This window comes from Crocuta crocuta, unplaced genomic scaffold, assembly GCF_008692635.1.
Source record: "Crocuta crocuta isolate KB4526 unplaced genomic scaffold, BGI_CrCroc_1.0 scaffold246, whole genome shotgun sequence".
NCBI classification, from domain to species: Eukaryota; Metazoa; Chordata; class Mammalia; order Carnivora; family Hyaenidae; genus Crocuta; species Crocuta crocuta.
In genome coordinates this window covers 2995694-3022105 of record NW_027531902.1, presented here as the reverse complement: position 1 = coordinate 3022105, position 26412 = coordinate 2995694, and the positions used below count along the sequence as shown (strand labels likewise).

Below are 26412 nucleotides of genomic sequence, written 5' to 3'. Positions count from 1 at the left end.
ACGCGCTTGTTAGCTTATGTGTAGTTCTGAGTTATTATTTTCTAAGAGGGACTGGTACTAGTGTACCAGTACAGACAGACTGGTACACATGCAGAGAAGAGAAAGGAGAGGTTGATAAAGGAAATTGAAGCCAAGTTATATGAGAAGTAGTGAAAGCAGCTGGGGTATTTAGCCTGGTCAAGAGGTGACTCATGGTGGGGTTGAAAGAGGTCATAAAAACTGCCTGCAAATAATTGAAGGGCTATGATATTAAAGTGAAACTAGAATTGTTCCATAAATTTTTAAGATCCAGTGGATAAATTTTTGGAGAGAAAGAGAATTAAATTTAAGTGTAAGGAAACATTATCAGGAGTTGGAGCTAATCTTTGGAAATGAGTCACCTCTCCAAAGTCTTTTGTAAAACTATTGCTTGAACCTACCTTTCCACTGAAAGTCTCTATCACCCTGGCATTTCCACAAGGTTCGTGTCAGACTCTTAACTTCCTATACTTGGAGTTTCAGTAAATTAGCATTTTATGCAGCAACTGTTAGCAATAATTCTTCGATCATTGGCAGAACTTCACTTATTTACCATTTGAATTGTTTCTTTGACAAACCAGCATGAAACTGTTTCACTGGTTTACGAATAAGGAAAGGAGCCTGTGGACAAGTTGTGTTCTTTCTGTAACTGGGAAGCAGGACATCTGGTCCACCCTGCAGATCTAGTAATTGGGCCTTCTGGAGATGGTAGTGATACCTTCTAAAGATTGTCAGCTGTATAGGCATGTGAATAAAAACTATCTTGCACCTGGAATTTATGTGATTTCATGTATATGTAATATTATGAGTCATGGTAGATATGTATTTTCAGAGGGAGGAACTTCTGCCGCATTGGTCCCACTAGGGACCAATATGGTAGCCTGGCAATTTTTAGGGAGTCATAAAGATAAAGACTTGAAACTACCATTTTGTTGTTAGGTGGTCATAACACTTCTAGCTACTCTAGGTGTTTTGTTTCTTTACTTATTCCTTCTTTTTTTAACCTCACCTTGTATCACCTCTGATCCTATTTTTATTTCTTTTTTCTCTTGCCTACTCTTCCCCTTTTATGAAAAGTTGAAGTAAGCAGTAGTCAAGTAATCTGTACTCTGTGTTCATATCATCTTCTCCAGGGTGAAATAAAGGAAATACAGTGTTATTGCTCTACTATATGATTTGTGTTGGTCTTTTCTCCACCATCCCAGCCTTGAGGTCAGGTACTGTGTTTTCTACTTCCTGTATAACTCCCTAGGTGTCCAATATGTGCATCTGTGCATGGTGGGTTTTTAATAAAAGTCCTTGACTGATTTACTGACTATTCACCCTAGCAAGAAAACAATGCTGCATTTTATTCCAAAGAGGGTATAGAGTATTGAGACAGAGTGTTTCACGAGTTATTTGAGGTTGAAGGTAAAGTGTTTGAGAAATTCTGAAATATAAGAGTGTGAGATTTTGAAAGGTGTTTAAATTACTTCCGTGTTTTGAAAAATACTTGTATAATGTTTTCACTATATGCAATTTAGTAATCTCTCTTTCTCTCAGAAGATCTTTTTTAGTTGAGGGTGTGCTAATTTGGTATACATTGTTTCTTTTAAAAAAATTATTGTATATTCAAATACTTTTGGGTGTTTAACAGTTTTTTAAAAAATCACCAAGGGGCACCTGGGTGGCTTAGTCGGTTAAGCATCCGACTTTTGCTTAGGTCATGATCTCGCGGTTTGTGGGTTCGAGCCCCCGCGTCGGGCTCTGTGCTGACTGCCAGCTCAGAGCCTGGAGCCTGTTTCAGTCTGTGACTCCCTCTCTCTCTGACCCTCCCCTGCTCACGCTGTCTCTCTCTCTCTCTCTCCTAGAAATAAAATAAAACATTAAAAAAAAATCAACAATTTAAAAAAATCAGCATTCCCCAGTATTTTTCTTTAGAAGGAGACATTTGGGGAACTTCTTGAAAAACACAGATCTTTGTTAGTACTTACCTTATAAAAATTTTCTTTGCTTTTAAAAAGGGTTCATTGTAGAGTTTCTTTAAATGGAAAACTCCCCAACTGTATTTTCAAGATGATTTTATTTATAAAAATTAAATTTACTCATAACCATTGAGTAAACACTTTCTAATTTATTTGTGTTTAAGTGAAGGTTGAAGTGGAACAAATTTTTACGTCAGATTAAAAAACAGCATTATCGAGATATAATTCATGTACCATCCAGTTCACTCTTCGAAGTATACAATTCAGTGGTTTTTAAATATATTTACAAGGCTGTACAGCCATCAGTATTAATTCCAACATTAATTTTCTTCCCCACTAAAAGAAACTTTGTACTCAGTATCATTAGTATTCTCTTCCTCCTCCTCTCATCCTGGCCTCTGGTAACTGTTAATCTGTTTTCCGTCTCTGTGGATTTACATATTATGGACGTTGCATATAAATGGAATTATACAGTAATCATACACTGTATGTAGCCTTTTGTGTCTGTTTTCACTTAGCATAAAGTTTTCAAGGTCATTCATCTTTGTAATGTGTATCAGTACTTCTTTTTTTATAGTACTCCATTGTATGTATATACCACATTTTATTTCTACATTGATCAGTTGATGGACTTTGGACTTTTCCACCTTTTGGCTATTGCGAACACCGCTGCTGCAAACATTCACGTGCAAGCTTTTGTGTGGACATACGTTTTCATTTTTCTTACGTATGTACCTAGCAGTGGAATTGGTGGGTCCTATGGTAACTCTAAATTTAATATTTCGAGGAACTGCCAACCTGTTTTCCAAAGTGATGGCAATGTTTCATATTCCCACCAGCAGAGTATGAGGGTTCCAATTTTTCCATGTCCTCACCAGCACTTATTATTTCTTTTTGATTGTAGCAATCATAGTTGGTATGAAGTGGCATCAGATTGTGGTTTTGATTTTCATTTCCTTAATGACTAATGGTGTTGAGCATGTTATCATATGCTTATTAATCATTTCTATGTCTTCTTTGGAGAAATGTTTATTCAAATATTTTGTCCATTTTAATTTTTAATTACTTAATTTATTAATTTTCTTTCTTTTTAAAAAGTTTTAATCCCAGTATAGTTAACATACAGTGCATATTAGTTTTAGGTGTACAATATAGTGATTCAGCACTTCCATATGTTACTCAGTGCTCATCAAGAGAAGTAAACTCTTTTTTTTTTTTTTTTCTGGTGTGATTCAAGATTTTATTTATTTATTTTTTTTTACAAATAGTTTATTGTCAAATTAGTTTCCACATAACACCCAGTGCTCTTCCCCACAAGTNTACCCATCACCAATTTCACCCACCCCCCCACCCACCTTCTCTCTGTCTGATTGTTCTCTATAGTTAAGTGTCTGTTTTTTGTTTGTCTTCCTTTTTTCCTCCTTTGTTCATTTGTTTTATTTCTTAAATTCCACATATGAGTGAAAACATACCGTGTTAGTCTTTTCTCACTTATTTCATTTAGCATTATACTCTTTAGCTCCATTTATGTTGTTGTAAATGGCAAGATCCTTTCTGCTTTATGGCTGAATAGTATCCCATTGTATATATACACTACCTCTTCTTTATGGACACTTGGGCTGCTTCCATAGTCTGGCTATTGTAAATAATTGGTCTTTTACCCATTTTTAAGTTGGGTTGCCTTTTTATTGTTGAGGTATATGAGTTCTTTATATATTCTGATATAAGTCCTTTATCAGATATATGATTTGCCAAATCATGTATTTCCCCTCTGCAGATTGTCTGCACTTTCTAGATAATGTACTTTGAAGGATAAAAGTTTAACCTTTCTTCGGAGGTTCAGTTTACATAGTTTTTCTTTTGTTGTTTGTGCTTTTGATTTCATATCTAAGGAAACTTTGCATGTTATGAAGATTTCTTCTTACATTTTTGTCAGAGTTTTATAGTTTTTGCCCTTACACTTTGGTCTTTGATCCATTTTGAGTTAAGTTTTGTATATGGTGTGAGTTAGGGGCTCATTCCTTCTTTTACATGTGGCTATCCAATTGGACAGCACCATTTATTCAAAAAGACTATCTGAGTCTGTTTAGGCTGCTATAACAAATTACCATACATTGGATGACTTAAACAACAATATTTCTCACAGTTCTAGAGGCTGGGAAGTCTGAGACCAAGGTGCTGTCAAATTCAGTGTCTGAAAGGCCTGTTTCCTGGTTCATAGTCTGTCTTTTCACAGTAACCTCACATAGCAGAAGGGGACAAGGAGCTCTCTTGGGTCTTTTTAATAAGGGGATTAATCTCGTTCATGAGAGCTCATGACCTTATGACCTAATCACCTATCAAAGGCCTCACCTCCAAGTACCATCACATTGGGGATTAGGTTTCAACATATGACTTTTAAGGGGGATAACCCAGTCAATAGCATATTCTTTTATTTAAAAAAATTTTAATTTGTGGTAAAAATAACAAAATTTACCATCTTAATATTTTTTGTGTACATTTCAGTAGTGTTAACAGTATTCATGTTATTGTGCAACTAATCTCCATAACTTTTCTCATCTTTAAAAAAATCAAAATTCTGTACCAATTAAATTGCTCCAAAGTCTCCCCTTTCCCCTATCTCTTGCTAACCACCATTCTTTCTGTGTCTATGAATTTGTCTACTCTTGGTACTTCATATAAGTGGACTTAGAGTATTTGCCTTTTTGTGATTGGCTTACTTTCACTTACCATAGCATCCTCAAGTTTCATCCATATTATAGCATGTGTCAGAATGTTCTTTTTAAAGGCTGAAAAATATTCCATTGTATGTATATACCATGTTTTGTTTAGAGGCTGATGAACACTTGTGTTGTTTCCATTTTGCTTTTGTGAATAAAGCTGCTGTGAACATAGGTGTACAAGTATCTGTTTGAAACATTGATTTCACTTCTTATAAGTATATACCCAAAGGGGTAGAATTGCTCAGTCATATGGTAATCCTATTTTTTAATTTTTGAGGTACTGCCATATTGTTTTCCATAGCACCTGTGTTGTACACCTGAAACTAATTTAATATTATATGTTAAGAATACTTGAATTAAACAAAAAAATTTAGTTGACAAGAAATGTGAAAGCATTTCCAGACTCTGAATTTTATTCCATTGATCAGTATGTCTTCTTTTGTCAATACTACAGTGTCTTGATTGGTGTGTCTCTGTAATAAGTTTTGAAATTGGGAAGCATGTCTTCCAGCTTGGTTTTTTCTAAGATTGCTTCTGGGCCATGTTGGAAGCCTTGCATTTCTGTATGATATTTAGGATTGTTTTGCCAATTTCTGCAAAAAAAGAGCCAGTAGGGACTTTGATAGGGATTGCATGAAATCTGTGGATTAACTTAGTTAATATTGTCATCTTAACAATATTAAGGCTTCTGATCCATGAACATGGGATGTCTTTCCATTTACGTCAGCTTTCTCCCATATCTTTCAACATTGTTTTATAGTTTTCAGTGTACGAGTTTTGCTTGCTTTGCTAAGTTTATTCCTAAGTATTTTATTCTTTTTGATGCTATTATAATGGATTTTGTAAAAAAAATTCATTTCTGGATTTTTCATTGCTAGTGTTAAAAATGTAATTTATTCTATATATTAGTTTTGTATCTTGCAAACTTGGTGAATTTGTTTATTTTGATGTGTGTGTGTGTACTCCTTAGGATTTTGTGTATGCAAAATCATGTCATTTGTGTACAGAGATAATTTTGCTTTTTCTTTCAATCTGGATGCCATTCATTTCTTTTTCTTGCCTGATTGCTCTGGCTAGAATCTCCTGCCCAGTGTTGAGTAGCATTGGCAAGAGTGGATTTCCTTGGATCAGATTTTAATGTTTAGTGGTTTGGAAATATGTGTTACTGACAGGGACTCTTTGGGAACTTGAAAATCCATCTTTATGTCCTCTTGTAGTAACAAAAGTAATAAAACCTTTTATTTTAAGTTTATTTTGAGAGAGAGTGGGAAAGAGGCAGAGAGAGGGAGAGACACAGAATCCCAAGCAGGCTTTGTGCTGGCAGTTCGAACCCACAAAGTGTGAGATCACGTCCTGAGCCAAAGTTGGACACTTAACCAACTGAGCCACCCAGGAGCCCCAATACTTCTATTGGAATTTAGCATGCTGTTATTTTTTGAATGTTAATATGCACAGTAGATTCTAGCCTGGCTATTTCCAAAACTTTGATGCCTCTGCTATGTTATCTTTATGAATTTGTTTTCTAAATGTCACCGAAGTAAGCCAACTGTGGGACTTATAAAAACATGTCTCTAATGTATATGGACATATATGGAATTGTGTGTACTGAGTATAGTTGTATAAGCATGAGCAATCAGGGTGTTCATATTGTTTCTAGTGGTGCTTCTTAGTCTTAGTTCGGGTTAATGCTTTATAGTTAGCACATTTGAAGTAAGTTTATAATTTGTAATAGATATGGTTGAAAACCAGAGTAATGATAGTGGGTAAGGTGAAGAAGAGGTAGTGATTATCTTACTTTTGATAATGTAATTCAACATCCAGCTTCTTAGAAGTATATTTTCCTTTTTTTCCCCCTTTTTTAAAAAAATTCCAGTATGATTAACATACAGCGTTATATTAGTTTTAGGTGTACAATATAATTCAACAATTCTATACATTTCTCAGTGCTAACCGAAATAAGTGTACTCTTGGGGCGCCTAGGTGACTCAGTTGGTTAAGCGTTTGACTCTTGATTGTGGCTTAGGTCATGATCTCACAGTTTGTGAGTTTGAGAATCCCTGCTTGGGAATCTTTCTCTCTCCCTCTCTTTCTGCACCTTCCCTTCTCGTGTGTATACATGTGCTGTCTCTCTGTCTGTCTCTCTCAAAATACATAAATAATCTTAAAAAATAAATGTACTCTTAATCTCCTTTATCTGTTTCCCCCATCTCCCCACCCACCTCCCCTCTGGCAACCACCAGTTTGTTCTCTGGATTGTTCTCTATATTTAAGAGTCTGGATTTTTTTTTTGGTTTGTCTCTTTTTTGTCTTTGTTTTGTTTCTTAAATTCCACATATAAGTGAAATCATACGGAATTTGTCTTTCTCTGACGTATTTCATTTAGCATTATAACCTCTAGGCCTATCCATGTTGTTGCAAATCTCATTATTTTTTATGGCCGAGTAATAACTCATCATGTATATATACCACATCTTCTTTATTCATTTATCTATTGATGGGCACTTGTGTTACTTCTTTATCTTCACTTTGTAAATAATGCTGCATTAAACATAGGGGTGCATACAGCTTTCTGAAGTAGTGTTTTCTCTCTGAGTAAATATGAAGAGTATATTTTCTTGCTCATATTTATTCTCTACAGAAAGAGGTAGAAGTACCTCTTCTGTACTTTATTCCTTATTGTAGATCGTCAGTACTTAGCTATCCAATTCAGAAAATAGAATTTTTTAAATATATTGAGCAATTCTTGACTATATTCTTTACACTTTGCCCCATTAGAAACATGAAAGAAGTATAAGTGTGTTTATTCTCCGAATGCTTGTAAGAGATTCAGGAAAATCAAGTGTTTGTCCTTGTACTGCTCTGTATTTGTGGCTCTGTGTGTATGTCCTGTCTCCCTAACTAAATGTAAGCTCCTTGAGGAGAACCATCTCTATATTGACAGAGTGTGTATCACAGTGGCTCACATATACTATGTGTTTGTTATAAATTTTTGAAATTAGTAGAACAGGAAAAAAACAATATAATACTACAACTAAATACTCAAGTGAATGCCATAACTAGTCAGTATTGTTGAATGTGAGGTAATGATGATCGGTGTGTACTTGGTTTATTAGGAAAGTCTTCATGCAAGACAAGGTAATTAGGTGGACTTATAAAGGATGGATAAGAACTGAGCAAGGGGAAAGAGTATTTCAAGCAGGTGTCATAGTTTGGAAGTCAGTAAGCAGATCATATTGACTGGAATGGAAGGTTGGTATTGGCTTGTAGATAGAAGGGTGAACCAATAAGTAGGAACATCATATTGCAGAGGCCTTTAAGGCTAGTTTGAAAGGTTTGCCCTTACTCCATTTGACATTAGCAAATCATTGAAGTTTTTTGAGCTAGAAAGCTTTGGGGCAAAGCAGTACTTTAAGAACGTTTATTTGGTGATAGTATATATTATGGGCTGGAGAGAAACTTGTATCAGGAGACCACTTAAGAGGGTATGATAATTGAATTCTTCTAGTCTGTCGATTCTTAAAGAGCAGAGTTTTTTCTTTTATCTTTAGTGGCTAGCATAGTGGCTAGAGCAGAATTCAATTTTATTTATTTTTTGTTGGATGCATGAATGCATGAACTAGGTCATCTGGGCCTGGATAGAGCTATTAGCAGCAGGAAATACCCATATGAGAAACATTTTGGATGGGGAATTGAGATGACTTGTTTTCTAACAGTATAAAGGGTGTGTGTAAGGTCAAAGAGGACACTAAAGTCACAGTATGGAGGATTAAGGAATCCCTGGAAATAGGAAAATCAGCTAGAGGAAGTGGGGAGTGAGAAAAGGGACAGTCGTGAGCATGTTTTTCGACTTGCTGAGTTTGAGATTGAAACACATAGTACGTGGAGGTAGAAAGGCTCCAGTGAGAACTGAAGTCTGAGTTTATCAATTTGGAAATTACTGTGAAGACCTTGTTTGAGCAGGAAACATGATTGGACTGATATAACTGTGCTTGGGTGCAGAGGTTGTGTGCATGTGCACATGTGCTAGAGCCCAGTATGTGTGTTCAATTGTCAACACACTCATCTGCTGGTTGGTATTAGCAGAATGATGAGTACTCGCTCTTGGGGTGATCAGAGGGGGAAAAAAGCTAAAGATGGAGACAAGAAAGGAACAGAAGTGGAAGATCTTAACACAGATTTGTTGAGGAGACTTTGTAATTTGTCTTGTGTTTCAAGATGATATCAGTAATAACTAGTTGTACTCCGATCTTCCTTACGGAGTGCTTACTGTGTGCCAGATGCTGCAACAGGCTTGCTGCCTTTTTTATCCTCATGTCAAGTCTGTGACATCAGTACTATTAGATCCCCTTTTTCTGAAGAAGAAACTGAAGTCTAAAGAAGTTAAAATTTGCCCAAGATGAGTTGAGTTAATAAATAATTAGGATACATTGTGGATATAAACCTGACCTTTTTGATTTCAAGCCAAATATTCTTTCCATTATACCAAAAGTTTGTATTTAATTTCTTCAAGGCAAGGTCTTTATCTTTAGAGAAACAGTCCTCAGGAAAGGCTTATTAATTAACAGGCAGTGATTGGACAGTAACATTTACCTATAGAAAAATCTTCATGTCCTTTGGATGTGGATGCTTCCACTTTTCTACTTGGGTATTTTTATTTGTAGTGTGGTAGGAGACAAAACTTTTTTGATTGCATGTTGTAGGTATTAATTTAAAAGATGATATCATTTCTTCCATTTGAATTCTTCCATTTTGAATTAATCATTTAGAAACTGCTTTTCAAAAATTTATTTATTTATTTTTGGGGGGTGGGTAGAGAGAGAGAGAGGAGAGAGAGAGAGAGAGAGAGAGAATACCCGAAAGGGGCTGAGAGAGAGAGGTGAGAGAGAATCCCAAGCAGAGAGAATCTGATGGCGCAGAGCCCAACACGCAAGTTCAACTTCTGAAGTGTGAGATTATGACCTGAACTGAAATCAAGAGAAGGACGCTGAACCGACAGAGTCACCCAGGCAACCCTCAAATTTGTTTCTTTATGTTAAACTAAATGTAAACTTTTTTTTTTCCAGAAATGTTTTTGCTGCATTTCTCAGAGCATTCATGAATTAGCAAGGAAATACAAAAGGCCTGATGTTTTCTTTTCTTTCAGGGGATATAATTTTCAATGCCCAATACCCAGAGCTGCCCCCTGATTTTATCTTTGGAGAAGATGCTGAATTTCTTCCAGATCCCTCGGCTCTGCACGTGAGTACTGCGGGCTCATTTTGGATGATCTTTATTTGTTGAAGGAAAATAAAATTAGCTTTTGACAATTGCTTGACAGATAAATTTGCCAAACATGTGGGGTTTTTTCCACCCTTTTTTCCTCTGTCCTCTGAAATAAGTACAACTCTTAGTGTGCCAAAATAGTTTAAAGATTGTTTTTCATTGCAGTTTTACTTTCAGACTATTTTGAATTAAAATCTGTAGCATATTGGTTAAAATATTTTTACTTCAGCTTAAAGAGACATGTTGAAGAGATTTCTTTATTTTAACTTAATATTTCATGCCTGCAATCAATTTTCTAAAGTTTACTAACACTTCATCACAGAGCTTGTTAGGGGAGTGTTTCTTGGCTCTTTGAGAGGCCTTTTTTGTATAGAAGGGAAAGTGGCAAATTTGGACTTGCATCCATATTATCTCAGTATTATTATCAGAAGGGTAAAGACCAGATTAAGTGTTCTTTATTAAGCAAGACCAAAAACTCTGTAGTGAAAGTAAAATATTTCTGGGGTTAAGCAGGGAAAGGAGCGGTGGTACTTGTCAGAGCACATGTGGTTTACATAAAAAAATTGTGTGTTTCACATTGCTCGTGGAGAAAAACATGTGCCATTTTGTTTAAAAGGACTGACCAGACAAAGTGTCTCTTTCCCTTTGCAAGTCCAATTTTGCTATGATGCCTATCTTATAAGAGGGTTTTGTTGTTCAAAACTATTTTCTTTGTTTGGTCTTTCTTGTTTCAGAGTTTTGTAATTAAAATTTTTGATGACTTTGAAATCTTGTCCCCCCCCCCTTTTTAAAAAGGGAAGTATTAAACAGGAAGTTTTAACCCAAACCTAAAGACTTTAGAACACAGTTGTAAAATTGCAATTGGCAGGAGTAGGCTGGATTTGTTGTAAAATTTCTAATAATTACACTCAAACTGTTAGTTGAGTTTTAAAAATGTGTAGTATAAGCATGGTTAGATGCTACTTGTTATACATTGACCCATGTTGAAGCGTAGAGGCTTATCTGGAGTAAAAGAGGCAGAAGTGTCTCTACAGACCTCTTCTGTGTTAAATCGGCTGGGTGGAGGGTAACATATGCTAAATGCCAAAGATGTATTACTGGCTAAGTGCTCCAGGAATTTAAAGAAGGTGTCAGAAAAGGCTTTGTAGTAGAGATGAGACTTGGACACATTCTCAAAGAATGGAGCCTAAGTAGGGAGTATGGCAGAGAGAATTTCAAACAGGGGGGATGACATAAACAAATGAAATGTATAATATATTGTAGAAGAAGGTACTGACAGATTTGCTGAAGTGTAAGTTAATATAAGGAAGGGTTTGAAAAGGATAGAGAGGGAAGTTGGGACAAGATTGTGGAGAACATTGAATGCTAAGTTAAGAGCTGCTGAAGGAAATGATAATTACAGGATCATTTAATAGCAATGTGGTTAGTATAATGGATCAAGGGAAGGTTGAGGAGCAGAACTGAGGACTTTTGCAAAAGGAGGGGGAAGAAAGGGACTTTGAGCTAGGAAAGAGGGAATGCTATGAAGGAAAGGATAAGAAACGCTTACAACTATTTGTTTGGGAATTGCCTTTAAAATTTGCAAGGTACGTCTTCAGTATTGAAAAGTATTGTGAGAGTGTAGAATTTAAAAGCCAGAAAGGACTTCGAGTTTCAGCTTATTCCACTTTTCTATTTTATTTTATTTTTTTATGGGTTTTGAAATTTTTTATTTTTTTATATTTTGAGAGAGAGAGCACCTGTGCAAGAGTGAGCGTGCAAGCCAGAGAGGGGCAGAGAGGGAGGAAGGGAGAATCTCAAGCAGACTGCACACCCAGTGCATAGTAGGACATGGGGTTCGATCTCACCACCCTGAGATCATGTCCTGAGCCAGAATCCAGGGTTGGATGCTTAACTGAGCCACCCAGGCGCCCCACTACTTTTCTATTCTAACGTTGAGAAAATTGACCCAGAATTATATAATTGTGTTAGAGCTGATATTATAACTCCACTCTTCTTATTTAGTCCCTGAGTGAAGTTTTTGCAGATGTTTTTGAGAAATTAGCTGACGAGGAACAGCCAAATAAATCAAAGCATGGTGTTTTTAAGAGAAAGATTACAAATCTAGGGGAATGCTTTCTTCAGCTATAGTCAGTCTGAGGACTGAGGCAGGCTACCCAGTGCTTCTTCCAGGACCAGTGGTTTAGGCAAGTCTAGAAAAGCAACCAGGGGACAGCATCTACCAGGTGGTGAGGTCCACCCAGCCCTAGAGGTGCCCTGGATGTTCATTGTCATCTGTCTAAAACACTAGGACAGGATAAATGTCAGCACATGTCTCCTTGAGGATACTGTGCCTTCAAAGGACTTTTCCCTCAACTGTTAATAGGCAGTGGTTTAGTTCTTCGATTCAGTTCAGCCTTTTTTCCTTCCTTCCTACAGTGTGCAGAGCACAGTCACTAATAATCTGATTAGTCACTAATATAACTGATTATATATGGTTCTGAATGAAGGAGGGATTACATATTACATCACCCGTGGAGTGGAGAACAGAATGTCTAGAATTTTTGGATTTTCTGCCTGAAGTACTAATTGCAGGAGGGAATGAATAGGCGCCCTTAGATTCTGGGGGTGTAGTCCAAAGTAGTTGCCGTGGCAAATAATGGAATTTCCTCGAAGTTTCTGGGTTTTATCTTCAAAATTAATAAAAATTATTTTGCATTTGATTCCATAATATGCTTGTGCTCTTTAATAAAAAGTATATTAAGTTGCAAATATTTGAGAAACAAATGTGTCCAAGTTTGAGAAATACAGTTTTTGAGAATATATGTGATCTTTTATTTCTTCAGTTTATTTAAACTGGCTTCTTTCCATGAAAGGATTTGAAGTAACTTAAATAAAGAATGCACATAAAGTCAATAAAAAAATGTGAGGTGCTTTAATCCATCAGATAAAGTCACCTCTTTCCAAACTCAAGCTCTTCGTTCACAGAGATGAGTTTCATTAAGGACTTCGAGATCCTCAGACGAAGGCAGAATACTAGACAGAGATAGAGACACCAGAGAATCATAAAATCATGGAGTTATAATTGTAATTGTCCAGTGGTTCCCACTTCTGGCTATCCATCAGAATAATTTCGGAAGCCTGTTAAAAATACAGGAATAGCAAATAATACTGTTAGGGAGCCAAAGAGTCATTAAATTCTCTGGGCCATTTCTGTGTATTAGTTTGTGAACTGCTATTGGGAATCACTAATTGAAGCCATCTTTTATAGTAACGTCTCCAACAGAAGGCCATTTGTGTTTGTGGACATTGTTTCCAGTGAGGTATCATTTTCCATTTTGGGGACAGCTCCATTTCTTTTTCTTTAATTAACAGCTTTATTGAGACGTAGTTTATGTGCCATGTAATCCACCCATTTAAAGTGTATAATTCAGAAGTTTTTAGTATATTCACAGAGTTGTGCAACCATTGCCACAGTTGAATTTAAGTTTTTAAAAATTGAAGTATAATTGACATTTTAACATTGTATTACTTTCAGGTGTACGGCATGATGATTTGATATTTGTATATATTATGAAATGATCATCACAGTGTCTAGTTAACATCTGCTATCATCAAAGTCAAATTTAGACATTAACAGTCACTTCCGTATCCTCCCGACTCCCACCTGAATCCACTCTAAGCAGGAACTATTCTACATTCTGTCTCTGTGGATTTGCCTGTTCTGGACATTTCATATAAATGGAATTATACAATATGTGATCCTTTGTGACTGACCAGTTTCATCAGCACATAGTTTTTAGTTATTTATTGCTAAATAATATTATATTGTATGCATAGACCACATTTTATTTATCCATCATCAGTTGATAGACATTTGGGTTGTTTTTATGTTTTGGCTATTATAAATACTGTCATAATTTTTCTTGGATATATCCCTAGGAATTGCTGTGTCTAATGGTACCCATGTTTAGCTTTTTGAGGAACTCCCAGTTCAAAAGCGTATACCATTTTACTTGCCCACCAGCAGTATATAAGTGTTCCATGTTCTCTACACCCAAGTAACCAACATTTGTTATTATCTGCGTTTTTGATTATAGCCTATGAAGTGATACCTCATTGTGGTTTTGGTTTGTGTTTCGCTGATGGCTAATGATGTTTAGCTTCTTTTCATGTACTTATTGGCCATTTTTATAACTTCTTTGGAGAAGTGTCTGTTCAAATCCTTTGCCCATTTTTTAAATTGAGTTATTTGCCTTCTGTTGTTGAGATATAAGAGTTCTTTGTATATTTTGAATAGAAGATATATGACTTGTCAGAATTTTCTTCCATTCTGTGGATTGTCTTTTAACTTTCTAGGTAATATTGTGTGAAGGGCAAAAAAGGTTTACGTTTTGTTTTGTTGCGTGTGCTTCTGATTTCATATCTAAAGAAACCATTGCCATTAAGCATCCGACTTCGCTCAGGTCATGATCTCACTATCTGTGAGTTCAAGCCCCGTGTCGGGCTCTGTGCTGACAGATCAGAGCCTGGAACCTGCTTCAGATTCTGTGTCTTCTTCTCTCTCTGCCCCCCTCCCCCCACTCACTCTCTGTCTCTCAAAATAAAATAAAGACATTAAAAAATAAGAAACCATTGCCTAGTCCAAGGTTATGAAATCTTACTATTATCTTTTTCTTAAAAGTGTCTGTAATTTTTGCTCTGACACTTAGACATTTGATCCATTTGGGGTTAATTTTTGTATGTTGTGTGAGATGGGGCCCCTACTTCATTGTTTTATAAGTGGAGATCCAGATGTCTAAATATGCTTTATTTGAAAAACTATTTTTTCCTATTGAGTTCTCTTGGCATTCTTGTTGAAACTCAGTTGACTATAAATGTGAGGGTGTTATTTCTGAACTTTCATTTCTATTGTTCTGATCTGTATTTTAACCTTATACAGTACCACACTGTCTTGACGGCTGTGACTTTGTAATAAGTTTTGAAATTGTGAAGTACGAGTTTTCCAACTTTGTTCTTCTTTTCCAAAATTGCTTTGACTATTGTGGGTCCCTTGAATTTCCTAGGATCAGCTTGTCAGTTTCTTCTAAGAATCTAGCTGCGATTTTGATAGGAATTGCGTTTAATCTAAATCCAGCTAGAGAATTGCTGTTCACCATTTTCATTCAGAACTCCCTTCCCCCATTTATCTGAACAGCTTGCTTCCCTCCTATTTTCAAATGTCATTATATCAGAGAGGCCTTTCCTGGTGTCCTGATATAAAGCAGTAGTAACACCCTCCCTCTTACTTTCTCATTTTTAAATCATGCTTTATTATTGTCTTCTTTGCACTTATTACTATTTGACAAATTTTGGGTTGCTTATTTATTTGGTATCTCCGTCCCAGGGTGACCAATGGCCCTGGTGTGCCTGAGGCTGATGGGTTTTCTGGGATGTAGTACCTTCAGTGCCAAAACTGGGTTGTCCCAGGCAAATTGGGATAGAGGGTTCCTCTTGTTTCTTCATTGGAATGGAAGCCTCATGAGAGAATGAATTCATTTTCTTCACTGCCGTGTCCTAGTATCTAGAAAGTGTCTGGTGTATAAAGTGCACAATACATGTTTGTTAGATGAACAGGTCACCTTTAAGGGTGTGTATTTCTTGAAGGACTTGTTGGTTTCCAAGACTAGAAAATATGTTTTAGATGAAAATTTCAAAATAGAAGAGATTCAGTTTTAGAGAAACTGGGAGATAAAAATCAGTTAACAGACTCTCCGAGGCAGTGATTTTCAGCCTCGGTTTTGCAATGCCCTGTGGTAGGTTTGGCTACCCAAAGGGCATTGTGAAATTCTTTCCCCAAAAGTAATAATGATAATTCCCTTTAATTTAAAATAAAATTGCACCAAGGAGGAAGGGTGGTTCAGAAGTTTAAATGAGAAGGACATGTTGCAATTATAGCAAAAGTGGAAGCCACTGATATCTGACTTCCTAGTTTAAAGAAGGTGAGAGTGGTCTTGGGTTTGGGACAAGCATCTTCACAGCAGGGAATCTTAATGTTAACTTGTTCCTTCGCTGACTGTTCTGCTCTTATGGAATGTAAGTGTAGAAAGAAGGCTTGTGCTCACACCTTGTCACTTCTCCCTTGCTCTTTCTTCACTGTGCTACCTCCAGAAGGACATCTTTTGAATGTGTCCTTGCAAAACAGTGCTCATCCTCTGTGTAGACGAAATGTATGTGAAGAAGAATACACTTTGCTCAGATGGACCACAGGGCCCATGGCTGCAAAATGCCGTCCAGGTGTGTGGTATTCCTATTCCGAGACACTTCCCTGTGCCATGGCCTACGGCACATTTTAAAACAGCAATCTCTATCATTTTTCAAATATTTATATACTGCCTCATTTGAGACCCTTAAGAGATTCCTCTTTAGCCCTAAAGCTGAACATAATGCTCCAGAGAGAGAAGTGAATGGGGCATTAGCCTGAGGTGATATGTGCAGGGATGGAGGTGTGTCCGCATGGTGCTGTGGGGGTAGCGGGAGGAGCGCTTTACCAGCTCCATGCATAGGGAGTGTCCGACATTTAGGAACAGCTTCTGTGATCAGTTATAAAAGATCTGCATTCATATGTAATTTGTAGAAGAATGACATAATCTACAGAAGAGTGTACAAATCACAAGTGTGTTACGTGGAGAATTTCCAAAAAGTAAACATGTCATGTAACCAACACTTAGATCAGGAATAGCAGTTCGACGTGGGGCTCGAACTCACGAACTATGAGATCATGACCTGAGCTGAAATCAGGAGTCAGGCACTTAACCGACTGAACCACCCGGGCAGCCATCACTGCACATTTGTGAGCTTTATCTCTGTAGTTTGTTGTTTGCTCATTCGATTGCATGAGCACAGAGCACAGTTTATTTGTCCATTCTAAGTATGATCGACTTTTGGATTCTTTTCAGGATTTTGCTGTTGCGAATAGTGCTCATGAACGTTCTTGTGCCTGTCTCCGTGGATACGTGTGTGCATTTCTGAGGGGTATTTACTGAAGGGCCCTCTTGCTGGGCCACATGGTGTAGAGGGTTAAGGAGAGGATTAATATATATGCATGTGCATACACATGTATAATTTTGAAGGTGTGTGTTATAAACTAGGCTTTAAAAGCACAGTTGTAGGAAAACAGAATATCTTGAAAGTACAAACAGGGTACACTTAAAATGAAACTTGACCAGTTTATCATTCGGAGTTTAGTCGGGAGGCAGAAACCACACCCGCCATGCGAATCTGGAAAATCAAGTAAAGAGAGTTGTTAGCTACTTAACGGAGGAGAAGAGCACTCAAAACAATGCAAAGCACAGCGGTTGTAGAAAGCAGCTACTCCGTAACCGAGCAGCTACTCTTAATACCCAAGAGGGAACAAACTTGGAAGGCTCCTTCCCCGGTCTTTCTTCCCTGTCGCAGGCTGACATCCCGTCCTCCTTGTTGGAGAGGGTGTGACGGCAGCCCACTTGATTATGGAGACCTGCACTTGGGGGTGCCTCAGGCCAGAACTGGTGCGGCCTACTGCGTGCTAATGGGCCAGGGTGGCGAGCAGAAATGGGCTGGGTGCCAGTTACACAGGCTGGAGGGTGGCACTGCTGGGTCTCCCTGCATGCCCCTGGCAGTTGCACCATAGAGGCAGCTATGAACGTACCTCAGAACGCGGGTAGGAAGTGCCTCCCTCTGTTAATGCCTTGCACCATCCGTCCATCGCTTTCTATTGACAAGCTCAACGTCGCACCAGCTGACAAAGGAAATGTGTTTGCAGGGTCCAGTTCCAGTTTCATAAACAGGACAAAGAAGAGTAGATTGGGAAGAGGAGCGGCAGTAAATGAATAGCACAGCTAGACAACACCAAACCCATCTTCCAGCGTCTTGTTTTCTGTTGTGTCTACTCTACTGTTAAGTCCATTTAATGAGCTCTTAATTTTAGGTAATATGTTTTTCAGTTCCACAGTGCTTTGGTGAACTTATCTTTTTATCTTTAGTTTTGCCATTTTGTTGCACATGCTGATCCTATTTATTTTCAAGTCCTTGTAACCTAGTTCTACTATCTGGACTGTCCTAGGGTCCGTTTATTTTGCCTGCTTTTTTCTTCGGTTATCAGGCACGTGGTTCTGTACTTGGTGTTTTTCGTAGCTTTGAGTTAATGTCAGACATTCCTGTTTAAAGAAAAAACAACCATAGAGGTTTCAGCTGATGTGATCATCTTATAGAGAGAGGGTTCACTGTCCCCTCTCATAGGCAGAGAGTGCTGATTGATCACCTGAAGCCAGACAAGATTTTGCTGGGTTGAGGCTGGTTTATGTCTTTGGTAAGGGTCGTCTACCTGGGGTTCACTATGTTTCTGAGATAGAGTTCTTCCGAGTTTTTTTCTGAAAGTCTGGAGTGGTCAGTGTTCCTAGACACTTCTAAGTGTCTTGGCCTATAAAATATTTTAAAGTAGAATTCCACATCATTTACCAAATATCCAGATACCAACAGCATGGATCTTTGCCCCAATAGATTCGAAATCCTAAATTTTCCATTATAAGACTGCTGATAGCTCGGCTCTGCTTCTCAGAGGTACTTGCTTAATATTAGCTTCTTGCCCATGGGTGGCCCCAGAATTCATCAGATGTCTTGAGGGTAACTCTCATGTTTGATGTCTCTCAAGACTCTGCCAGAAGTTCTAATGATTTTTTCCTAGTCCAGCAACAACTTTGTGACGCTGCAAAGCCTGGATCCTCAGCCTCCCTCTCGCGCCTGGAATTTGCAAATGTCCCCAGGGTAAAAGTGGAAGTCAGTTGTCTTGCATTTTTGAGAACATATAATTTTACCCTTTACTTTCATAGCAAAAATACAAAAAACTTTAGTGGACCATAAAATAGGACTCGCTTTGTTGGCAAGAGCTCAGAATTACTACAAAGCATTAATTGAAAATGTTTGATGTTAATAAAATATTCAGTAACATTAATTGGTAAAATGTTCGAAAACAGTGTACTTCTTCCTTTTTTATGAAAACCTAGACTTTAAGGTCCAGCAGTTTTTTCTAAGGTAGAAATAAGGGTAAATGTTATTTAGAGGTAGCATCTCTTGCTCCCTCGAGTTGAATTCAAAGGATGCTTGGATTCAAAGAATGCATTAATGTATGACCTAAGTGAATATGAGAGAATTACAAGACATTTTGATGCAAAGTTGGTTTATGTGCTGATGAGTTAAAAACTCTATTTGTACTTCCACCAGATATCACTATTTTTACTTATCAGCCATGGAAACATTTTATGAGGTAGGAGGGATATCGATGTTATTCTTTGTGAAATGTACTTCTGAAGGGGAGAGACAGTGGAAGCCTCTGGTTTAAAAACACTGATTTATGATTTCATCTACTTTTCCAAAGGCGTTGCTGTTACAACTAGTTGTAGATTAAGGAGTGGAATATTAATATATACACGTGTGTATATACACGTATAATTTTGAAGGCATGTGTTATAAACAGGGCTCTAAAAGCACAGTTGTAGAAAAACAGAACATCTTGAAAGTACAAACAAGGGACATTTAAAATGTTCACTCTCATAAGACAAATGAAAAAAAAAAAGGCAAACCAAGTTATTTTTTGAAATCCAATGACAAATATAACATTTAGCAGATGTTACCAGTTTTGATTTACTCGATTGAATTTGCAAAAATGCTTTTGGGAAAATGAGGTACTGAGTTGCATGTGATGCATTTCAGCTTAAGAGTTTGCTTGCCCAGAGTAGTTGGTTCATGATCAGTGTTTGGAGATTGTTCATGGTCTTTGGTTGGTTGACCTCCTTTGTCAATCTCTATCACCTTCTACACTCTCCAGCATTCTCCTCCGAGAGTTGAGTCTTAAAATTATGATAACGTATTTTTATACATATAAAATACAGGCAAGTGCCAAGAAAACAAATCTATAATTGCACACGATTTAGAGATGAGTGTTAATGTATGATGATGTTAATGTATTTACTCCCAGTGTATTTCTGCATCTGTGTCACCTGCACATATGTCCTCCGCAGTTGTCAGTGATTGTTACTTTATATATTATCGTAAGCACGTCTCCGATGACATGACAGATTCATCTGAAGCATCTTTTAAAATTGGCTTCTGTTCTTTTGACCTGTTCTGATGGTTAGTACTTCCCCAGGCAAATGAAAGATGTATCGCAAACCAGTCCTCTTTCTTTATTTTTAAATGTGTTTCTCATAAAAATCACTAAGTGCCATTTAAGGCTGTTAACTGAAATGGCGATAATTTTTGAATTCTTAGCAATTAATAGTTGTTAATGGTTAATAACTTACTAAAAACAGTCTGAATTCATCGTTGTAAGTCTAATGGCTATGAACAGAGATTCTACCCATGTTTCTCTTAAGAAGATAAGAAGGGAATGAAAATTGTAGTGAAACAATGTCAGAATTGTTTTGGGGCTAGCATACACACAGCATTGAGTTGGAGATGAAGAACTCTACCTTTCAAGAGGACCCTGGCTTATTTGTGGAAACAGGACTTGAACTTAAAAAGAGAAATAAGGTAGCAAATTGTAGTCTATTGTCATGACACCTTTTACTATCTCTGGAGCACTACTATTTTGCCTAGTAATTGTGTGTTTCCATTTTTGTCTTTTCTACCATTCCCCGAGCACCTTCAAGCAGAGACCATATCTTATACTTAACACTTATAACACTTGGCGCTGTAGGCAGGGGGACAAAGCTTCCAGAGAAGCATCGTGAACCAAGAATAGCATATTGGAAGCACTGAGCAAACCAGTTTTGTTGGAGAAGAATTTGTATAGGTAAATATTAGACAATCCAGTTACAGAGGTAGATTGAGGTGAAATTGGAAGGGGTTTGGAATACAAAGCAAAAGATTATTCATTACTAGCGTAGCCTCTGATTTTAAGAAACTACTTCTGCCTTAGGTTGTCCTTTCCTTTAAAAAAAAAAAAGACATTGAAGCTTTTGTGAGATGTTCATAATTCAGATAATATTGTTTTTCTTCCTGTGGTATTGAGGATTACAGAAAATTTTGGTATCTTTACTTTGTAGCCACCTGCTGTTAAGTATACTTCTGGAAATAGTTATGAACTTCATGTATACGCATTAGTTTTTCAGAAGAGTTAAAATTTTATTATATATTTTTAAAGGAAAAGAGCACAGTTAACTGTTGATTATATTCCTTCAGAATCTTGAAATTGATTATTTCACATTCTCCACTGTTGCAAAGGCTGGTCTTCCAAATAGCTTGCTTTGTGTGCTTTTGGTATACAGGGCCTGATGACTGAAAAAACTGTAATAAACTTTTAATTTTAAAACTTTTAGTTATAGTCTTTTTAGGTTTAGATTTACAGAATTATTGCACAGATAGTGCAGAGTATTTCTGTATGCCCCACATTCAGTTTCCCCTGTTGTTACTGTTACTGTGATTCATATGTGAAGATTAATGAACCAATATTGATACAGTATTATTAACTAAAGCCCATACTTTATTCAGATTGTCTTCATTTTTTTTTTTTTTCCTAATGTTCTTTTTCTGCCCAGGATCCCATCCAAGATACCACATTACATTTAATCTTCATGTCTGTTTAGGTTGTGGCAGTTTCTCAGACTTTCCTTGTTTTTGATGACTTTGACAGTTTGGATGAGTACTGGTCAGCTCTTTTGATTATGGGATGGATTATGCTGGCCAAGACACCTAGCATCTATGCCTATATTTATTGATGAAACTGTTAATATTAGTACCAGTCTCACAAAGCTGTTGTGGGAATAAGGAAAGTAATACTTGAGTGGAAAAATAGAAATAAAACCGCGGGCGTGGAAACCAAAATGACCAAGGGCAATGTATAATCATAAGTACAGAGGGCTTAGCAAATATTTGTATTTTCAAAGAAGTCCCCTTGTTTCCCTATATAATTGGAAGCAGCTTATTCTGCTTTTTGAGCTTACATTTAAGCTCATACAAATGTGAGGTTTTGTACTTTATTGAAGGTCTTTAGGTATGAGATTATTTTGCTGTATTTGGGTTATCTATGGGGATGGGAACATTTTAAAAAGGAGAAGAACCTCATAAATTTGAACCTGGTTCTAATGTATGCTTTCTCCAACATTTTCAAAAAGCTTAAAAAAAAAAAACCTTTTAGCCATTTAAAAACATTTTTTGGAGAAATTATCTGCATCCGGCTGAGAATTTTATGCCAAACTGCAGCCCCCACACAGGCTTGGGAGAGCCAAGATATTTAAACCTGCAAAGTGCCAGCTCAACCCTTACGCTGGTCTGATGTAATCATTTAACCACAGAGTGGTTTGTAGCCTTGAACTGACAATGACTCAGTAGACCTTGTATACATTAACAAAATGTTTTGAAGTTATTGGGATTATGAAAATACCATAGAAGTACAATATTATTATAAGCAAAACATTCAACACATTTAATGCAGTTTCTTGACTATTTCAAGAACATTTATGAAGAAGCCATATTGAAAAGTAAAAAGTCTGGAGTATTATAGATTTTTTAAAAGAAAGGCAGCAAATTACTTATAGTCTCTAAAATTGTCTGCAGAGATCATCACTCATTTGAAATCAAAGGGGTCCTTTAGGAGATTTGAAAAAATTCACTGGTAAGGATAGTGACTAATACAACAATTGCATATAATTTGTATGTTTAAAGGTACATTTTAAAATGACTTATTTATTTTATTGATTTGGAGGTGCTTAGAAGGTTAACTTGCTCTTCAGGTCAGTAAGCCTCTGTAGGAAGTATTTTAAAAATGCAAAATTTGCCCCAAGGAAGTTTGATTTTAATTTAAAAACAAATATATTAAAAGTGTAAGTTAATAATTTGTTTTACTTTCAGCCCTACTTCAGTACTACTCTGAGCCCAAATTCACTAAACCCACTCATATTAGGTTAAAAACATTTTAGAGTCAGGAAAAGATGAAATAACTATTTCAAATATTTGAGTTTGTGTGTAGAACTGAACAGAAATGATTTTGAGATATTAGCTGTAGATTTATGTTGTAAATGTGTCTTTTCTAGCTCACAGTGAATAAATTATGGCACCCTTAATATATTTTGAATGAGAAAATCTGTAATAGTAATTTGCAAACTTTGGAAACGAAAAATAAATCCACTAACCTAATGCCTTTAACTTCCTGAAGAGAGCCTAGGAACCATTTCTTACTTTCGTTAGTACTTTTTTAGACCTTTTTATTTATAACCATTAAAGTTGTAATGTAAATGTTTGTACTATTTTATAGCATGTCTTGTGAAAAATTTCTAAGAAAATAATGCAGTAGAAGATGTTTATAAAATCTAAGGTAGGGCACCTGGGTGGCTCAGTCAGTTAAGCTTCTGACTTAATTTCATCTCAGGTCATAATATCACGATTATAAGGTCAAGCCCCATGTTGATTAAGACTTGACTGACTCTCTCGCTCGCTCACTCGCTCTCTTTCCCTCCCCCTCCCTCTGCTCCTCCCCTGCTTATGCACATGTGTACTCTCTTTCTTCAAAAAAAAATTAAGGTAATGGATTAATGAAAAGTTTGAAAATTGAGCAATCTTAGTCGATTAAAAAATTAAGATCAGTTTAATTATAGAGCTTTATTATTTAAAAAAATTTTTAATGTTTATTTATTTTTGAGAGAGAGAGAGAAAGAAGGAGAGAGAAAGAGAGCACAAGTTGGGGAAGAGCAGACAGCGAGGGAGACACAGAATCTGAAGCAGGCTCCAGGCTCTGAGCTGTCAGCAGCCTGACGAGGGGCTTGAACTCACGAACTGTGAGATCATGACCTGAGCTGAAGTCGGATGTTTAACTGACTGAGCCACCCAGGTACCCCATTGTAGAGCTTTTTTAAATGTTTAGCATCATTTTATGACTGTAAATTTGTAACTAGCCATTTTTAGACATGAAAACAGAATTCCTAGATATAATTTTTAGAAATCAGAGCAAAACAATATTCTTTATAACTATAGAATTGATTCATTTTTAAAGACTGTATTTATAGAGAATTTCAAACATATATAGAAGTAGACAGTATTGGATAATGAGTCCTCACGGCTCTGTCACCTAGCTTCAGGAACCATCAACTCACTTTCCATCTTGTTTCATCTGTATCTACATTCACTTATCCCTTACCGTATTATTTTGAAGCAAATCCCATAAATGATGTCATTTCATATGTAAATACTTTTGTACTTACCCAGAAAGATAAGGAATCTTTGGGGCACCTGGGTGGCTCAGTCAGTTGAATGTCTGATTTCAGGTCAGGTCATGATTTCACAGTTTGTGAGTTTGAGCCCTGAGTCGGGCTCTGTGCTGACAGCTCAGAGCCTGGAGCCTGCTTTGGATTCTATGTCTTCCTCTCTCTCTGCCCCTCCTTCTACTTGCACTCTGTCCCTCTCTTTCTCTCTCTCAAAAATAAATAAACATTAAAAAATTTTTAAAAAGATAAGGAATCTTTTATTATTTATAATTATTATTAACATATAGTGTCCTATTAGTTTCAGGTTTGTTAATATACAGTGTAATATTAGTTTCAGGTGTACAATGTAGGGATTCAACACTTTCATACGTCACCTGATACTCATGGCCATAACAAGTGCACTCCTGAATCCCCATCACCTAATTTAACTCGTTCTCCCATCCACCTTGTATCTGATAGCCATCAGTTTGTGGTTAGACTCTATAATTCAGAGTCTGTTTCTTGGTTTCTTTTTCTTTTTTGCTCTTTGTTCTGTTTCTTAAATTTGAGTGAAATCATACAGTGTTTGTCTTTCTCTGACTGACTTATTTCACAGCATAATTCTAGATCCATCCATGTTGTTGCAAATAGCAAGATTTCATTCTTTTTTATGGCTGGATAATATTCCATTGTGTGTGTATACACAGACACACACACACAGACACACACACACATCTTCTTTATTCATTTATTGATGGACACTTTGGCTGCTTTCATAATTGCATTATTGTAAATAATGCTGCTGTAAACACAGGGGTGCAGGTATCCCTTTGAATTAGTGTTTTTGTATTCTTTGGGTAAGTACTCAGTAGTGTGATTGCTGGATCAAGGTAACTCTATTTTTAACTTTTTGAGGAACTTCCATACTGTTTTCTGCAGTGGCTGCACCAGTTTGCATTCCCACCAATGGTGCGCGAGTGTTTGTTTTTCTCCACATCCTCGCCCACACCTATTGTTTCTGGTGTTGTTAATTTCAGCCATTATGACAGGTGTGAGGTGATAAATCTTTTAAAAGAAGTAGCCAAAATACTATTATCCTGCCTAAAAACATTACCAATTCCCTAGCATCTTCCAATAACCAGTGTTCTAATTTCAAATTGAACTAAAATCTATACACTATGATTACTTGCTAGGTCTTTTAGCTGATACGTTTCTTTTAGCTGTTAAGTGTTCTCCATCTTCATTTATTCCCCATCTGCAATTTGTGCTTGAAGACGCAGGGCCATTTGTCTTATGAAATTACCGGAGACTGGATTTTGTTGATTTTATGCCTATGGCATAGTTTAACATGTTCCTTTGTTTCTCTGAGTTTCCTGTAAATCGGTAGGTAGATATGTGTCTCAGATTTCATGTATATTTAACCATTTGGTCGTAGTCACAAACCAAAAATAAGCCCCATTCCTGGGGGGAAAAAAAAAAAAGAGGTTCTTAATTTTGTAACAGCCATCATAGGGACTATGCGCTTTTTTCATACATGAGATATAGAGGCATTTTAGTTTTTACTCAGAAAATTGTATATAATGCATAAGTAAAGATTAAGATTGATAATGACACAGGATATAGCAAAATGAGGCAAATATTGTGTATAGTATTTTGAAGAGAACTCTCAGAAACAATAGAAGGGTTATAAAGATGCATTATCCTAGAGTTATTTAAGGATGAATAGCCCTATTCACATAACCCCCTAATGATACCATTTTTTAAAAAAAGGCAGCATTATAATATATTCTCATAATAATGACCTTGATTCATCAGGAAGGGTGAATTATATTTAATGTGGCTTAGTTTTAAAGATAACAACAACTAGGGAGTCAACAGTTTGGCACTTAAGGGATTGAAGGAATTATAATGAGGTTAATCTGTAATCCCTGTTAATAATGAATCTAATATGTGCACATTAAATATAGGAGCCATATGTTAAAAATCACAGAAATTCTACTTTATTAAGAATAACTGGGAAATAAGGTATACTGATTAATCAAATATTTAAACTAAATGTTTACTGGATAAGTCATATGTGGGTCACCAGTTCTTTTAAAATAATTGAATTTTGATATTATATCCTTTACTCTAAAAGTAGAACATAATTTGATCTTTCTTTGATGATTCAAAAGATTTTAAGGGACTGTTTATTACATCAGAATTATTATTATTAACCTTGATTATCCTTATGTTGTAGCTGCACAGTAGAAGTGATTAATACACATTTCC

At 36.5% G+C, this 26412-nt stretch overlaps 1 protein-coding gene across 1 annotated transcript in view; it reads left to right on the top strand.

Annotated features, from left to right (window-relative positions):
* BABAM2 (BRISC and BRCA1 A complex member 2) overlaps window positions 1-26412 on the top strand; it is a 397283-nt gene that overhangs the window by 75154 nt on the left and 295717 nt on the right. The window contains exon 4 of the mRNA XM_077774132.1: window positions 9849-9943. Coding sequence (XP_077630258.1) covers window positions 9849-9943 — 95 coding nt within the window. The remainder of the gene's footprint in view (window positions 1-9848; window positions 9944-26412) is intronic.